This window comes from Heptranchias perlo, chromosome 35 (genome assembly GCF_035084215.1).
Source record: "Heptranchias perlo isolate sHepPer1 chromosome 35, sHepPer1.hap1, whole genome shotgun sequence".
NCBI classification, from domain to species: domain Eukaryota; kingdom Metazoa; phylum Chordata; class Chondrichthyes; order Hexanchiformes; family Hexanchidae; genus Heptranchias; species Heptranchias perlo.
Window position 1 is genome coordinate 27,893,128 of NC_090359.1, and position 18,932 is coordinate 27,912,059.

The 18,932-nt window shown below is 41.9% G+C and overlaps 2 protein-coding genes across 2 annotated transcripts in view; one reads left to right on the forward strand and one right to left on the reverse strand.

Annotated features, from left to right (window-relative positions):
- Window positions 1–1,957: 1,957 nt before the first annotated feature.
- Window positions 1,958–17,009, forward strand: shbg (sex hormone-binding globulin). The gene is made up of 6 exons (XM_067972289.1): window positions 1,958–2,184; window positions 7,621–7,742; window positions 9,243–9,432; window positions 10,802–10,963; window positions 12,396–12,561; window positions 16,413–17,009. Exons 1-6 carry the CDS (start codon window positions 2,086–2,088, stop codon window positions 16,577–16,579), a joined length of 906 nt encoding a protein of 301 aa, XP_067828390.1. The 5' UTR covers window positions 1,958–2,085; the 3' UTR covers window positions 16,580–17,009.
- A 1,428-nt stretch (window positions 17,010–18,437) lies between these two features.
- The window catches only part of LOC137302327 (very long-chain specific acyl-CoA dehydrogenase, mitochondrial-like), a 43,600-nt gene continuing 43,105 nt past the window's right edge, over window positions 18,438–18,932 (reverse strand). The window contains exon 15 of the mRNA XM_067971963.1: window positions 18,438–18,527. Within this exon, the coding sequence (XP_067828064.1) occupies window positions 18,438–18,527 (90 nt within the window). The remainder of the gene's footprint in view (window positions 18,528–18,932) is intronic.

An 18,932-nucleotide genomic window follows, 5' to 3' on the forward strand; every position in this document is an offset into this window, starting at 1 on the left:
AACACTTTGGGTTCACACTGTCTCCCCTGCCAACACGAAGACCCTCTCAGTTGTTTGATGGAACCTCAGGCAGGTTTGGGCCTCGGGCACTGTAGAATTAACCCCACTCCAAGGCCAACCTCGATTAGGCCTTAGGGGAAATACTTTGGCTGCAGCCAGGCCTGAGAATGTTGTCTGGGCTCTTATCAAAGCCGCGATAAAGAAGGGAAAAAAAAAAGAAATCATTTATAACAGGAGAGTCAGTTGCTAACCTCTCTCCCCGCCCCCTCACTCTGCCCTGCTGGCGTTGATCGCAAGCTGGCTTAGGAGACGGGAGGCTTGCCAGCTTCAGAGTCAGGCAACGGTGGGTTGGCACGGAGCAAAGGGAAATAAAAAAACAACAGCTAACCAATCAGCCGGGGTGGGAGGGGGTAGATGCCCATCACGCTACTGAACCATGCAGACCAGAGCAGGCCTCAGGCGTTCATTCGCTGCTCCGTGCCGAGTTAATTGACTCCAGGCTGTGAGGTGAGGTGAGCTGGCTGTTACTATCGACGTCAGAAGCTCTGGATCTGCGGGGGGGCTCCCCCGCCCAAGGGGGGGGCGTCATTGGTCTCCTCATCGCTGTCCACCAATCCCTACTCGGGAATCGGGGCCTAGGCCTTCTGCGGGACCTTCTCCTCTTTCCTTTCAAAATCCGCCTCCCCGGAAGAATAAAGAAAATGAAAGAAAGAACTTGCCTTTCACCGCCTCCAGGACGTCCCGAAATGCTTTACGGCCAATGAAGTACTTTTCTGAAGTGCGGTCACTGTTGTAATGTGGGAAACTCGGCAGTCAATTTGCGCACAGCAAGATCCCGCAAACAGCAACGTGATAATGACCCAGATAATCTGTTTTAGTGATAAATATTGGCCCCAGGCCACTGGGGAGAACTCCCCCTGCTCTTCTACGAAATAGTGACCGTGGGATCTTTTACATCCACCCCAGAGGGCAGACGGGGCCTCGGTTTAACGTCTCATCTGAAAGATGTCACCTCCGACAGTGCAGCGCTCCCTCAGTACTGACCCTCCGACAGCGCAGCGCTCCCTCAGTACTGACCCTCCGACAGTGCGGCGCTCCCTCAGTACTGACCCTCCGACAGTGCAGCGCTCCCTCAGTACTGACCCTCCGACAGTGCGGCGCTCCCTCAGTACTGACCCTCCAACAGTGCAGCGCTCCCTCAGTACTGACCCTCCGACAGTGCGGCGCTCCCTCAGTACTGACCCTCCGACAGTGCGGCGCTCCCTCAGTACTGAACCTCCGACAGTGCAGCGCTCCCTCAGTACCGACCCTCCGACAGTGCGGCGCTCCCTCAGTACCGACCCTCCGACAGTGCGGCGCTCCCTCAGTACCGACCCTCCGACAGTGCAGCGCTCCCTCACTACCGACCCTCCCTCAGTACTGCACGGAGAGCGTCAAGGGGCTTGAGTCTCACGGAGTGGGGACTCGAACCCACGGCCTTGTGACTAAGAGGTGAGAGAGAGAGCTCCCCACTGAGCTAACGCCAACACCAAGTGTAATACAGAGACTCTCCACCTGAAATCCATGTGATTTCCTGGGACCCCAGGGCCAATTGGTGGGAAGGATCTGGAGCATCCCTCCCCATCCCTGCCTTAAGCAATGGAAGCTGTTCCAGGAGATCCCCCTGGCCTCCATTAACTTTACCAGGTACCTACCTCTTGAACGAATTGACCACCGCCCCAACTCTGGTAACCTTGCTAACTGCCGCACCGTTACAGAGAGCTCACCGAGGGAGCGATGCCAGTGTGGCTCAGCTTTTGTTTTCAGCGGTGGGCGCCCACACTCTGACTTTGACCAAAGTTTCCCACTTTAAAAAAGAACTTTTCTTTAAAAAAAAATGAACAGAATGAGGCCATTATCTATCTGAGCAAAGCTTGCTATCTCCGGTACATGTCCTCTTGAGAAATAACTTGAACAAATATCAGACAGATATAAGACAGGCTGCCAAAATCCTTCCATCCATTTGGTTGCCAATCTTTCTGCGGAGCGGCGAGAAGCCTGAAGTCTCTCTGGAACTCTCTCTCTCTCTCTCTCTCTCACGTTACAATGGGTCTCACTGGGCTAGTGAGAGTGTTTTGGCTGCTTTCTGCTGTCTCTGCAGATTTAAACCCTTACAGAGGTGTCGGGAATGTGCAATCAGAAAAGGTAATGTGGGGCCACTGGACTGTGTGGATTGCCTGGGACATCGAATCAGCATCAAAGTGTCTGAGAGCAGCGTCTCATCAAACCTTCCAGAGTCGGACCAAACCGGGAGAGTGGGGCAGGAGCCTCTCGCAATCTCCATCCCCATCCCAATCCCAATCCCCATCCCAATCCCAATCCCAATCCCCATCCCCATCCCAATCGCCATCCCAATCCCAATCCCCATCCCAATCCACATCCCCACCCCAATCCCAATCCCAATCCCCATCCCAATCCCCATCCCAATCCCAATCCCCATCCCCATCCCAATCCCAATCCACATCCCCATCCCAATCCCAATCCCAATCCCCATCCCAATCCCCATCCCAATCCACATCCCCATCCCCATCCCAATCCCAATCAAGAGGACATGTACCGGAGATCCCAATCCCAATCCCCATCCCAATCCCCATCCCAATCCCAAACCCCATCCCAATCCCCATCCCAATCCCAATCCCCATCCCAATCCCCATCCCCATCCCAATCTCCATCCCAATCCCAATCCCCATCCCAATCCCCATCCCCAACCCCAATCCCCATCCCAATCCCAATCCCCATCCTCATCCCCAACCCAATCCCAATCCCCATCCCAATCCAACTCAATGGGATTATAATGGACCTCTAAAAAATCCACAATATCGGGAGATTAATAATATGGGGAGTTTTATAATAATTATAATATCGGGAGTTTTATAATATTTATAATATTTATAATATCGGGAGTTTTATAATATTTATAATATTTATAATATCGGGAGTTTTATAATATTTATAATATTTATAATATCGAAAGATTTATAATATCGGGAGTTTTATAATATTTATAATATTGGGAGTTTTATAATATTTATAATATTTATAATATTTATAATATTGGGAGTTTTATAATATTTATAATATTTATAATATTTATAATATTGGGAGTTTTATAATATTTATAATATTTATAATATCGGGAGTTTTATAATATTTATAATATCGGGAGTTTTATAATATTTATTATATTTATAATATCGGGAGTTTTATAATATTTATAATATTTATAATATCGAAAGATTTATAATATCGGGAGTTTTATAATATTTATAATATTGGGAGTTTTATAATATTTATAATATTTATAATATTGGGAGTTTTATAATATTTATAATATTGGGAGTTTTATAATATTTATAATATTTATAATATTGGGAGTTTTATAATATTTATAATATTTAGACTATTTATAATATTGGGAGTTTTATAATATTTATAACATCGGGAGTTTTATAATATTTATAATATTTATAATATTGGGAGTTTTATAATATTTATAATATTTATAATATTTATAATATTGGGAGTTTTATAATATTTATAATATTTATAATATTGGGAGTTTTATAATATTTATAATATTTATAATATTGGGAGTTTTATAATATTTATAATATTTATAATATCGGGAGTTTTATAATATTTATAATATCGGGAGTTTTATAATATTTATAATATTTATAATATCGGGAGTTTTATAATATTTATAATATTTATAATATCGAAAGATTTATAATATCGGGAGTTTTATAATATTTATAATATTGGGAGTTTTATAATATTGATAATATTTATAATATTTATAATATTGGGAGTTTTATAATATTTAGAATATTTATAATATTGGGAGTTTTATAATATTTATAATATTTATAATATTTATAATATTGGGAGTTTTATAATATTTATAATATTTAGAATATTTATAATATTGGGAGTTTTATAATATTTATAATATCGGGAGTTTTATAATATTTATAATATTTATAATATTGGGAGTTTTATAATATTTATAATATTTATAATATTGGGAGTTTTATAATATTTATAATATTTATAATATTTATAATATTGGGAGTATTATAATATTTATAATATTTATAATATCGGGAGTTTTATAATATTTATAATATTTATAATATTTATAATATCGGGAGTTTTATAATATTTATAATATTTATAATATCGGGAGTTTTATAATATTTATAATATTTATAATATTTATAATATCGGGAGTTTTATAATATTTATAATATTTATAATATCGGGAGTTTTATAATATTTATAATATCGGGAGTTTTATAATATTTATAATATTTATAATATGGGGAGTTTTATAATATTTATAATATTTATAATATTGGGAGTTTTATAATATTTATAATATCGGGAGTTTTATAATATTTATAATATTTATAATATGGGGAGTTTTATAATATTTATTATATTTATAATAATTATAATATCGGGAGTTTTATAATATTTATAATATGGGGAGTTTTATAATATTTATAATATCGTGAGTTTTATAATATTTATAATATCGGGAGTTTTATAATATTTATAATATTTATAATATTTATAATATCATGAGTTTTATAATATTTATAATAACGGGAGTTTTATAATATTTATAATATTTATAATATCGTGAGTTTTATAATATTTATAATATCAGGAGTTTTATAATATTTATAATATTTATAATATTGGGAGTTTTATAATATTTATAATATTTATAATATCGGGAGTTTTATAATATTTATAATATTTATAATATCAGGAGTTTCATAATATTTATAATATCGGGAGTTTTATAATATTTATAATATTTATAATATTTATAATATTGGGAGTTTTATAATATTTATAATATTTATAATATCGGGAGTTTTATAATATTTATAATATTTATAATATCGTGAGTTTTATAATATTTATAATATTTATAATATCGGGAGTTTTATAATATTTATAATATTTATAATATTGGGAGTTTTATAATATTTATAATATTTATAATATCGGGAGTTTTATAATATTTATAATATTTATAATATCAGGAGTTTTATAATATTTATAATATTGGGAGTTTTATAATATTTATAATATCGGGAGTTTTATAATATTTATAATATTTATAATATCGGGAGTTTTATAATATTTATAATATTTATAATATCGGGAGTTTTATAATATTTATAATATTTATAATATGGGGAGTTTTATAATATTTATAATATTTATAATATGGGGAGTTTTATAATATTTATAATATTTATAATATTCATAATATTGGGAGTTTTATAATATTTATAATATTTATAATATAGGGAGTTTTATAATATTTATAATATTTATAATATTTATAATATCGGGAGTTTTATAATATTTATAATATTTATAATATCGGGAGTTTTATAATATTTATAATATTTATAATATTTTTAATATCGGGAGTTTTATAATATTTATAATATTTATAATATTGGGAGTTTTATAATATTTATAATATTTATAATATCGGGAGTTTTATAATATTTATAATATTTATAATATTGGGAGTTTTATAATATTTATAATATTTATAATATGGGGAGTTTTATAATATTTATAATATTGGGAGTTTTATAATATTGATAATATTTATAATATTTATAATATCAGGAGTTTTATAATATTTATAATATTTATAATATGGGGAGTTTTATAATATTTATAATATTTATAATATCGGGAGTTTTATAATATTTATAATATTTATAATATCGGGAGTTTTATAATATTTATAATATTTATAATATGGGGAGTTTTATAATATTTATAATATTTATAATATTTATAATATCGGGAGTTTTATAATATTTATAATATTTATAATATCGGGAGTTTTATAATATTTATAATATTTATAATATTTATAATATCGGGAGTTTTATAATATTGATAATATTTATAATATCGGGAGTTTTATAATATTTATAATATTTATAATATCGGGAGTTTTATAATATTTATAATATTTATAATATCGGGAGTTTTATAATATTTATAATATTTATAATATTTATAATATCGGGAGTTTTATAATATTTATAATATTTATAATATTGGGAGTTTATAATATTTATAATATTTATAATATCGGGAGTTTTATAATATTTATAATATTTATAATATTTATAATATTGGGAGTTTTATAATATTTATAATATTTATAATATTTATAATATTGGGAGTTTTATAATATTTATAATATTTATAATATTTATAATATTGGGAGTTTTATAATATTTATAATATTTATAATATTGGGAGTTTTATAATATTTATAATATTTATAATATTGGGAGTTTTATAATATTTATAATATTTATAATATTGGGAATTTTATAATATTTATAATATTTATAATATCGGGAGTTTTATAATATTTATAATATCGGGAGTTTTATAATATTTATAATATTTATAATATCGGGAGTTTTATAATATTTATAATATTTATAATATTGGGAGTTTTATAATATTTATAATATTTATAATATCGGGAGTTTTATAATATTTATAATATTTATAATATTTATAATATCGGGAGTTTTATAATATTTATAATATTTATAATATTTATAATATCGGGAGTTTTATAATATTTATAATATTTATAATATTGGGAGTTTTATAATATTTATAATATTTATAATATTTATAATATCGTGAGTTTTATAATATTTATAATATTTATAATATCGGGAGTTTTATAATATTTATAATATTTATAATATTTATAATATCGTGAGTTTTATAATATTTATAATATTTATAATATCGTGAGTTTTATAATATTTATAATATTTATAATATCGTGAGTTTTATAATATTTATAATATTTATAATATCGGGAGTTTTATAATATTTATAATATTTATAATATTTATAATATCGGGAGTTTTATAATATTTATAATATTTATAATATCGGGAGTTTTATAATATTTATCATATTTATAATATCGGGAGTTTTATAATATTTATAATATTTATAATATCGGGAGATTTATAATATTTATAATATTTATAATATTGGGAGTTTTATAATATTTATAATATTTATAATATCGGGAGTTTTATAATATTTATAATATTTATAATATTTATAATATCGGGAGTTTTATAATATTTATAATATTTATAATATCGGGAGATTTATAATATTTATAATATTTATAATATTTATAATATTGGGAGTTTTATAATATTTATAATATTTATAATATTTATAATATGGGGAGTTTTATAATATTTATAATATTTATAATATTGGGAGTTTTATAATATTTATAATATTTATAATATGGGGAGTTTTATAATATTTATAATATTTATAATATTTATAATATACTAACGCTGACCTTTCGTTTGATCAAATGGGGAGAGATGTGAATGAAATAATTTCTCTCCTCGCCCACTGAAGATTGAAGGTGAGCAGAGGGAATTAGCTAGAAACAGGGCTCCTTAAACCCTTTCACTGCGGAGACACAAATTCTGAAACCTTTTCTTCCTGTTTTGTCTGAATCTCCGATAGATATTTAATCCCTGCTTCTTCTGGGCCGACTCCAAGAATCCCCGCCTGCTCTCCTTGGCCCAGCACTGGGAGACACCGGCCCCATCAGCGGTCCTGAGTGTGCATGCGGTCAGCACTGACAGGTAGGACGGGGGGGCTCTTGCACTGTTTTCCGCCCTGACGGGGTGTTCACGGGGAGGCAGCCTGCCCCTCACCCTCTATCTGCAGGGTGAGCCTGCAGCACAACGTTGACCAAGGTATATTCTGTCCTCATGTGTGGGTGCGAACCAGGGAGCTCTTGGGGGGGCTAAGTAGCCGTGGCTCACACTCTCTCTCCCCTCTGCGCCATGAAGGGCATGGGTTCGAGTCCCACCGTAGAGATTTGGGCCCAAAACTGACACTGACACTCCCAATACCGAGGGGCTGCTGCAGAGGTGGAGATGAGAAAGTCCTCCCAGGTGGATGGTAAAGATCCCACTATTATTTTGAATAAGAGCCGGGGAGTTCTTTCCGGTGTCTTGGCCTGGATTTATCCCTCGGCCAACACCTTAAAACAGGTTGTATGGTCATTTATTTTATTGCTGTTTGTGGGATCTTGCTGTGCGCAAATTGGCTGCCGCGTTTCCCTGCATTATAACAGTGACTACACTTCAAAAAGTACCTCATCGGCTGTAAAGCGCTTTTGGGACGTCCTGAGGTGGTGAAAGGCGCTGGAGAAATGGGAGTTCTGATCCCATTAATTCCCAGAAATCTCAGGTTGCTGATACTAGCAGATCTGCGTGTTCTGATTTCGGATTTACCCACCAATGAGAGCCGAGGCAGCTGAAGGCACGGTCGCCAATGGTGGAGCGATGGAAATCGGGGGATGCGCAAGAGGCCGGAATTGGAGGAGCGCAGAGATCTCGGAGGGTTGTAGGGGCTGGAGGAGGTTAGAGAGATAGGGAGGGGGGCGAGGGCCATGGAGGGATTCGAACACGAGGATGAGAATTTTAAAATTGAGGTGTTCCCGGACCGGGAGCCAATGTCGGTCAGCGAGCACAGGGGGTGATGGGTGAACGGGACTCGGTGCGAGTTAGGGTACGGGGCAGCAGAGTTTTGGGTGAGCTGAAGTTTATGGAGGGTGGGAGATGGGAAGCCGGCCAGGAGAGCATTGGAATAGTCCAGTCTGGAGGCACCAACGGCACGGATGAGGGTTTCAGCAGCAGATGAGCTGAGGCGGGGGCGGAGACGGGCGATGTCACGGAGGTGGAAGTAGGCGGTCTTGGCGACGGAGAGGATATGGGGGTCAGAAGCTCACCTCAGGGTCAAATAGGAGGCCGAAGAGGCAACGTCCAGGAAATAAACCCCAATATTAATATCTCAGAGATTATCAGCCGCCAACAGTCGGGCGAAGGGAGTGGGGGGAAGGACGAGAGGCCAGAGTTGGAGGAACGGAAAGTTCGGGCAGTTGGCGATCGGATGGCTGGAGGAGGTTACAGAGCGAGGGCAGGGTGAGACCACGGCCAGATTTACCAAGGGTCTGTGTGCATGTTGGAGCGAGAGTATGTGTTTTGTGCCTCTCTCTCTCTCTCTCTCTCTCTGTGCGTGCGGGGGAATGTGTAATTTAACCAAACGCTGACTCCTTCTCACAAAACACACAACAGCTTTGAATCAGAGTTCGACCTGCGGACCTTTGACCCGGAAGGGATTGTGTTTTATGGCGATGTTGAGGAAGATGGCAGCTGGTTTGTATTGGCGTTAAGAAATGGCAGGCCCGAAATTCAGGTGAATAACAAACACAGCAGCATCGCAGTGTCGTCTGGTGACATCCTGAACGATGGAAAATGGAGGAGGGTGAGTCCATTTTCTGTTAATTATGGGTGGAACGTAAGGACCGGTTACAGTAAATGACAAGTTAGAAATTAGAGCCAGGCCGTCCAGGGGTGATGTCAGGAAGCTCTTCTTCACACAAAGGGGAGTGGGAATCTGGAACTCTCTCCCCCATAAAAGCTGTCGAGGCTGGGGGTCAATTGAAAATGTCAAAACTGAGATGGATTTTTGTTGGGTGAGGGGATTAAGGGTTAGGGAACCAAGGCGGGTAAATGGGGTTAAGATACAGATCAGCCATGATCGAATTGAATGGCGGAACAGTCTCGAGGGGCTGAATGGCCTCCTCCTGCTCCTATATTTCTACCTCCGCAGTTAAGCCGATTTGGGTCGGGATGTCTGGATCGGGCCCACACTGCGATGCCCTCGTCCATTAGTCCCCACCCAACATCTGTATCTGTAAACTGGACAGTTGTTATGTGCGGCACCCCCTGGTTGATCAGCCTCATTGCTGCGAGCTTCACGCTCTGTGCAACGGGGGTGGGTGGGAGTCGGTTACATTGGCCTCCTGAGGATTTTCCTGTCACTTCACAACAGCTGATCTCCCTGCTGTTTGTTATCTTTTACACTCATGTGTTTGTCTCCTCCCCAATCACCCCCACCCTCTCCCCCCACCCTCCCCGATCCCCCCACCCTCCCCGATCACCCCCACCCTCTCCCCCCACCCTCCCCGATCCCCCCACCCTCCCCAATCACCCCCACCCTCCCCGATCACCCCCACCCTCTCCCCCCACCCTCCCCGATCCCCCCACCCTCCCCGATCACCCCCACCCTCTCCCCCCACCCTCCCCGATCCCCCCACCCTCCCCAATCACCCCCACCCTCTCCCCCCACCCTCCCCGATCACCCCCACCCTCTCCCCCCACCCTCCCCGATCACCCCCACCCTCTCCCCCCACCCTCCCCGATCCCCCCACCCTCTCCCCCCACCCTCCTCGATCACCCCCACCCTCTCCCCCCACCCTCCCCGATCACCCCCACCCTCTCCCCCCACCCTCCTCGATCACCCCCACCCTCTCCCCCCACCCTCCCCGATCACCCCCACCCTCTCCCCCACCCTCCCCGATCCCCCCACCCTCCCCAATCACCCCCACCCTCTCCAATCACCACCACCCACTCCCCCCACCCTCCCCGATCCTCCCACCCTCCCCGCTAATCCCACCCTCCCCGATCCCCCCACCCTCTCCCCCCACCCTCCCCGATCCCCCCACCCTCCCCGCTCCCCCCCCACCCACCCCGCTCCCCCCCCACTTCGCCCTCCCCACTCTCCCCCCTTCCTCCACTCCCCCCCCCCACTCTCCCCACACTCCCCCCCTCACCCCCCCCCCACCCCACAGATATATGTGAAAGGCAGAGACAATGAAATCTCACTCGTGGTAGATCGAAAGCCGATACTGAACATCGTGATCCTCCCGAATGTGGGACTGGAAAGCCGTGAGGCCAGTGTCAGGATTGCCATGGGAGGGCTGCTCATCAATAAATCCAGCCTCTTAATACCCGTGAGTTTTCTTGACGTTTACAGTGGTGTCCCCCAGGGGTCAGTATTGGGACCACTGCTCTTTTTGTTCTATATTATTGGGTGTATGGGGCATAGTTTCAAAGTTTGCAGATGACACGAAACTTGGAAATGCAGTAAACAGTGAGGAGGATAGTGACAGATTTCAGGAGGACACGGACAGACTGGGGAAACGGGCAGACAAACGGCAGATGTAATTTAACGCAGAGAAATGTGAAGTGATACATTTTGGTAGGAAGAATGAGGAGAGGCAAAATAAACTAAATGGTACAATTTTAAAGGGGGTGCAGGAACAGAAAGACCTGGGGGTGAATGTACACAAATCTCTGGAAGGTGGCAGGGCAAGTTGAGAAGGCTGTTAAAGAAATATTTGGGATCTAGGGCTTTATAAATAGATGTGGAGATGCCGGTGATGGACTGGGGTTGACAATTGTAAACAATTTTACAACACCAAGTTATAGTCCAGCAATTTTATTTTAAATTCACAAGCTTTCGGAGGCTTCCTCCTTCCTCAGGTGAACGATGTGGAAACTGCGTATGAAATTTCCACATCGTTCACCTGAGGAAGGAGGAAGCCTCCGAAAGCTTGTGAATTTAAAATAAAATTGCTGGACTATAACTTGGTGTTGTAAAATTGTTTACAATTTATAAATAGAGGCATGGAGTACAAAAGCAAGGAAGTTATGCTAAACCTTTATAAATCACTGGTTAGTGCCCAGCTGGAGTATTGTGTCCAATTCTGGGCACCACACTTTAGGAAGGATGTCAAGGCCTTGGAGAGGGTGCGGAGGAGATTTACCAGAATGGTGCCGGGGATGAGGGACTTCAGTTATGTGGAGAGACTGGGGAAGCTGGGATTGTTCTCCTTAGAGCAGAGAAGGTTAAGGGGAGATTTAATCGAGGTGTTCAAAATGACGAGGGGTTTTGATAGAGTAAATAAGGAGAAACTGTTTCCAGTGGCAGGAGGGTCGGTAACCAGAGGACACAGATTTAAAGTGATCGGCAAAAGAACCAGAGGGGGAGATGAGGAGAATTTTTTTACGCAGCGAGTTGTGATGATCTGGAATGCGCTGCCTGAAAGGGCGGTGGAAGCAGATTCAATAATAACTTTCAAAAGGGAATTGGATAAATACTCGAAGGGGAAAAAATTTGCAGGGGATATGGGGAAAGAGCAGGGGGAGTGGGACTAATTGGAGAGCTCTTTCAAAGAGGCATGTTGGGCCGAATGGCCTCCTTCTGTGCTTTATGGTTTCTATGATTCTATGAATCTTCTCCTCTGAGGGTGCTGACCCTCGCTGGGGGGGTCGTGGGCTCCACAAACGGTTCAGTTTAAATGTACGCCAGCGAGTGTCGATAAGGAGGTGTGGGATTTGCAGGTGACAGAGTTCGATGAATCTTTTTCTTAATCCCCTCAGCTGAGGCACTCATTGGATGCCTGTATTGCCAACTGGGATTGGCTTCACCAAAATACGTCTTGGCTGTTGAAGAAAGTGGCCAACACTCCCAACATACAGTGTCCCAACAACATTGTACCTGGCACCTTTTTCCGTGGAATAGGGATGGCAGTGTTCAAAGGCAGCGGTAAGCAAAACCCTTTTACCCGAGTCTCAGGCGGACCTAAAAGATCCCACCGCCACTATTTCGAAGAAGAGCAGGGGGGAGTTCTCCCCGGTGTCCTGGGGCCAATATTTATCCCTCAACCAATATCACCAAAAACAGATGATCTGGGTCATTATCACATTGCTGTTTGTGGGATCTTGCTGTGCGCAAATTGGCTGCTGCGTTTCCTACATTACAACAGTGACTACACTTCAAAAAAAGTGCTTGATTGGTTGTGCAGCATTCTGGGACGTCCTGAGGTCACGAAAGGCGCAGAATAAATGCAAATCTTTCTTTTCTTTCATTATCCTGCGTATGCAAAGTCCAGCCTGCACATTATCCTGTGTATTACACATTCCAACCTTAATATTATCCTGCGTATCCACATTCCAATATGCACATTATCCTGTGTATGCACATTCCACCCTGCACATTATCCTGTGTAATACACATTCCAACCTGTGCATTATCCTGTGTATAACACATTCCAACCTGTGCATTATCCTGTGTATAACACATTCCAACCTTAATATTATCCTGCGTATCCACATTCCAATATGCACATTATCCTGTGTATGCACATTCCACCCTGCACATTATCCTGTGTAATACACATTCCAACCTGTGCATTATCCTGTGTATAACACATTCCAACCTGTGCATTATCCTGTGTATAACACATTCCAACCTGTGCATTATCCTGTGTATAACACATTCCAACCTGTGCATTATCCTGTGTAATACACATTCCAACCTGTGCATTATCCTGTGTAATACACATTCCAACCTGTGCATTATCCTGTGTATAACACATTCCAACCTGTGCATTATCCTGTGTATAACACATTCCAACCTGGACATTATCCTGTGTAATACACATTCCAACCTGTGCATTATCCTGTGTATAACACATTCCAACCTGTGCATTATCCTGTGTATAACACATTCCAACCTGGGACCGAGTGCAACATATCAAAATTTGCAGATGATACAAAGATGGGAGGGAAAGTAGAGAGTGAGGAGGACATAAAAAACCTGCAAGGGGATATAGACAGGCTGGGTGAGTGGGCGGAGATTTGGAAGATGCAATATAATATTGGAAAATGTGAGGTTATGCACTTTGGCAGGAAAAATCAGAGAGCAAGTTATTTTCTTAATGGCGAGAGACTGGAAAGTACTGCAGTACAAAGGGATCTGGGGGTCCTAGTGCAAGAAAATCAAAAAGTTGGTATGCAGGTGCAGCAGGTGATCAAGAAAGCCAACGGAATGTTGGCTTTTATTGCTAGGGGGATAGAATATAAAAACAAGGAGGTATTGCTGCAGTTATATAAGGTATTGGTGAGACCGCACCTGGAATACTGCATACAGTTTTGGTGTCCATATTTAAGAAAAGACATACTTGCTCTCGAGGCAGTACAAAGAAGGTTCACGCGGTTAATCCCGGGGATGAGGGGTGGACATATGAGGAGAGGTTGAGTAGATTGGGACTCTACTCATTGGAGTTCAGAAGAATGAGAGGCGATCTTATTGAAACATATAAGATTGTGAAGGGTCTTGATCGGGTGGATGCAGTAAGGATGTTCCCAAAGATGGGTGAAACTAGAACTAGGGGGCATAATCTTAGAATAAGGGGCTGCTCTTTCAAAACTGAGATGAGGAGAAACTTCTTCACTCAGAGGGTGGTCGGTCTGTGGAATTTGCTGCCCCAGGAAGCTGTGGAAGCTACATCATTAAATAAATTTAAAACAGAAATAGACAGTTTCCTAGAAGTAAAGGGAATTAGGGGTTATGGGGAGCGGGCAGGAAATTGGACATGAAGCTGAGTTCGGATCGGTCAATGCCCTGTGGGTGGCGGAGAGGGCCCAGGGGCTATGTGGCCGGGTCCTGCTCCGACTTCTTGTGTTCTTTAGATTTGTGGTTGGGATCAGATCAGCCATGATCTTATTGAATGGCGGAGCAGGCTCGAGGGGCCGATTGGCCTACTCCTGCTCCAATTTCTTATGTTCTTATGTTCTTATTATCCTGTGTATAACACATTCCAACCTGTGCATTATCCTGTGTATAACACATTCCAACCTGTGCATTATCCTGTGTATAACACATTCCAACCTGTGCATTATCCTGTGTATTACACATTCCAACCTGTGCATTATCCTGCATATAACACATTCCAACCTGTGCATTATCCTGTGTATAACACATTCCAACCTGTGCATTATCCTGTGTAATACACATTCCACCCTGTGCACTATCCTGTGTATAACACATTCCACCCTGTGCATTATCCTGTGTAATACACATTCCAACCTGTGCATTATCCTGTGTATAACACATTCCAACCTGTGCATTATCCTGTGTATAACACATTCCAACCTGTGCATTATCCTGTGTATAACACATTCCAACCTGTGCATTATCCTGTGTATCACACATTCCAACCTGTGCATTATCCTGTGTATAACGCATTCCAACCTGTGCATTATCCTGTGTATAACACATTCCAACCTGGACATTATCCTGTGTATAACACATTCCAACCTGTGCATTATCCTGTGTATTAAACATTCCAACCTGTGCATTATCCTGTGTATTAAACATTCCAACCTGTGCATTATCCTGTGTATTACACATTCCAACCTGTGCATGATCCTGTGTATTACACATTCCAACCTGTGCATGATCCTGTGTATTACACATTCCAACCTATGCATTATCCTGTGTATAACACATTCCAACCTGGACATTATCCTGTGTATTACACATTCCAACCTGTGCATTATCCTGTGTATAACACATTCCAACCTGTGCATTATCCTGTGTATAACACATTCCAACCTGTGCATTATCCTGTGTATAACACATTCCAACCTGTGCATTATCCTGTGTATAACACATTCCAACCTGTGCATTATCCTGTGTATTACACATTCCAACCTGTGCATTATCCTGCATATAACACATTCCAACCTGTGCATTATCCTGTGTATAACACATTCCAACCTGTGCATTATCCTGTGTAATACACATTCCACCCTGTGCACTATCCTGTGTATAACACATTCCACCCTGTGCATTATCCTGTGTAATACACATTCCAACCTGTGCATTATCCTGTGTATTACACATTCCAACCTGGACATTATCCTGTGTATAACACATTCCAACCTGGACATTATCCTGTGTATAACACATTCCACCCTGTGCATTATCCTGTGTAATACACATTCCAACCTGTGCATTATCATGTGTATTACACATTCCAACCTGTGCATTATCCTGTGTATTACACATTCCAACCTGTGCATTATCCTGTGTATTACACATTCCAATCTGTGCATTATCCTGTGTATAACACATTCCAACCTGTGCATTATCCTGTGTATTACACATTCCAACCTGTGCATTATCCTGTGTATTACACATTACAACCTACACATTATCCTGTGTATTACACATTCCATCCTGCACATTATCCTGTGTATTTCACATTCTACCCTGTGCAGTACGCTGTGTGCAACACATTCCAACCTGTGCATCATCCTGTGTAATGCATATCCCACCCTGCGCATTATCCTGTGTGTAACACATTCCACCCTGCGCATTATCCTGCGTGTAACACATTCCACCCTGCGCATTATCCTGCGTGTAACACATTCCAGCCTGTGTGTTATCCTGCGTGTAACACATTGCACTCTGCGCGTTATCCCGCGTGTAACACATTGCACTCTGCGCGTTATCCCGCGTGTAACACATTGCACTCTGCGCGTTATCCCGCGTGCAACACATTCCAGCCTGTGAGTCACACCCAATATTTGTGCTCCTTTGCTTCCCAGATTTCCTGAATGAATCTGAGTCTAGCGTCGATTGGTCTCTGAGATTCGAGGCTGTGATTCGTCCAGTGAAGCACAACGGGGTTGTCATGGCGATACTGACTGGGGCACATGACCCTTTGGTTAAATTAGATTTCTCCTTGCGCAACCAGCATGAGGTTTGTAAATAATCCTTTCCTCGCTCACCCTGACAGCTGAGCGATGCTGAATGGTTAGAGGTGTCTGACGGCCTGCAGGAACTCTCTGCTCCCACCCTACGGCTGGCCGACTGCCCCCCGGGCTATGAGACGGGGAGGGGTGGGAGGGAATCAGCCCTTGATCGCTGTCCGCTGACCCTCCTCCCTCCCCCCTCACCTCCGCCACCCCTCCGCCACCCCCCGCCCCCGGACGGGAACGTGCCCCATTGAAGGACAGGTGAGGAGGACCAGATTGAGTTTGATTACGATTCTCCCCACGGTCAAATAGCCTGCTGAGGCTCACTGTCTGGGCCGAGGTACCATGCGGTTGTGGGTTGTCCCAAGAACCCAACGCCTTGAGACACCCAAAGCCCCCCCCCCCGGAGGTGAGAGGGGATGCCTGCGTTAGTTAACTCTGCACGGAGCAGGGCTTCAAATATTGTGCCCATGCGGCTGTGTTGGGCTCGGTGACAGGGCCTCACGGAGGTTTGAGCCTCTGGCCTGAATTGTTTTCATTCGCTTATTGATTATGTGAAAGGGGAAGTGATGCTCAGACAGCGCGGGAGAGAGAGAGGGAGAGACAGAGAGGGAGAGAGACACCGACAGAGAGAGAGAGAGAGACAGAGAGGGAGAGAGAGAGAGACAGACAGACGGAGAGAGAGAGAGAGAGAGACCGACAGAGAGAGAGAGAGAGATAGACAGAGAGAAAGACCGAGAGAGAGGGAGAGAGATAGACAGAGAGAGAGAGAGAGACAGAGAGAGAGAGAGACAGAGAGACAGAGAGAGAGAGAGAGAGACAGAGAGAGAGAGAGAGAGAGACCGAGAGGGAGAGAGAGAGAGACAGAGAGGGAGAGAGAGAGAGACAGACAGACGGAGAGAGACAGAGAGAGAGACAGAGAGAGAGACCGACAGAGAGAGAGAGAGACAGAGAGAAAGACCGAGAGAGAGAGATAGAGAGAGAGAAAGACCGAGAGAGAGAGAGAGAGAGATAGAGAGAGAGAGAGAGAGAGACCGAGAGAGAGAGAGAGAGAGACCGAGAGGGAGAGAGACCGAGAGGGAGAAGAGAGAGACCGAGAGGGGGAGAGAGAGAGAGAGAGAGAGGGATTGAGAGACAGAGAGGGAGAGAGAGAGAGAGAGACCGAGAGGGAGAGAGACCGAGAGAGAGAGGGAGAGACCGAGAGGGGGAGAGAGAGAGAGAGAGAGAGAGAGACCGAGAGGGAGAGAGAGAGAGACAGACAGACGGAGAGAGACAGAGAGAGAGACCGACAGAGAGAGAGAGAGAGATAGACAGAGAGAAAGACCGAGAGAGAGAGAGAGAGATAGAGAGAGAGAGAGAGAGAGAGATAGAGAGAGAGACAGAGAGGGAGAGAGAGAGAGACAGACAGACGGAGAGAGACAGAGAGAGAGAGAGAGATAGACAGAGAGAGAGAGACAGAGAGAGAGAGAGAGAGAGAGAGACAGACGGAGAGAGACAGAGAGAGAGAGAGAGACAGACAGAGAGAGAGAGAGAGACAGAGAGACCGAGAGAGAGAGACAGAGAGAGAGAGAGAGACAGACGGAGAGAGACAGAGAGAGAGAGAGAGAGAGACAGAGAGAGAGAGAGAGAGACAGAGAGACCGAGAGAGAGAGAGAGAGAGAGAGATAGAGAGAGAGACTGAGAGAGAGAGAGAGACTGAGAGAGAGAGCTCCTGCTCAAAGTGTCCCCACCTTTCATGGAATAAACTGCCATAGGTCCCTTCTTTAAATGCAACTGGATCAATATTCCCCTCAGCCCCCCCCTCCTCTTACACTTGAGCTCCGGTGAGTCTGGTGGGACCCAATCGGAAGCTCAGGGACCTGCGTCCCCCCGTATTTACAGGGTCTGGGCGTTAGCGAGGTCGCCCACTGCCCCCATGGTGCAGGATCGCCCTTTGGGGAAGAGGCTGGGAGAGGATAGTGCAGCCTGCGGAGAGGGTAATAGTTATAGGCTCAGGGGCCAGATCATCCCCTGGCCCCAGTGGTCCTCCTCGTTGGAGGCAGTTGGGTGGGGGGGTGGGGTCACGTAGCTGGTGGCCTCTTCTCAGGACCCTCCAGTCGGGACCACCCTCCGCTGCCTGGCTCCGGGACGAGTGCCGGCCGCCGGGAGACACGAGATTGTGAGGCACGTTGACCTCAGTCCCACCTCATTAGTCTTTCACTTCAATGCTTCAGCCAGTTCCAGGTCAAAGGGCTCTCCCCCCATAGGGGCGTCGAAAAATGGTGTTTTTAAAAAGCTTTTCTTTGAACACTTTTACTTATTAGTTATAAAAATATCAGACACTCGGGGGGGTGGAAAAAAAGGTCTGTTTGGCTGACAGTCAAGAATCAT

What these genes read in the sequence shown, in the direction of transcription:
- shbg (XM_067972289.1), top strand. Translation starts at nt 2,086, where the DNA reads ATGGGTCTCACTGGGCTAGTGAGAGTGTTTTGGCTGCTTTCTGCTGTC. An exon ending in GGAATGTGCAATCAGAAAAG is followed by an intron (nt 2,185 to 7,620) that starts GTAATGTGGGGC and finishes AATCTCCGATAG; the next exon opens with ATATTTAATCCCTGCTTCTT. An exon ending in GGCAGTGTTCAAAGGCAGCG is followed by an intron (nt 12,562 to 16,412) that starts GTAAGCAAAACC and finishes TTTGCTTCCCAG; the next exon opens with ATTTCCTGAATGAATCTGAG.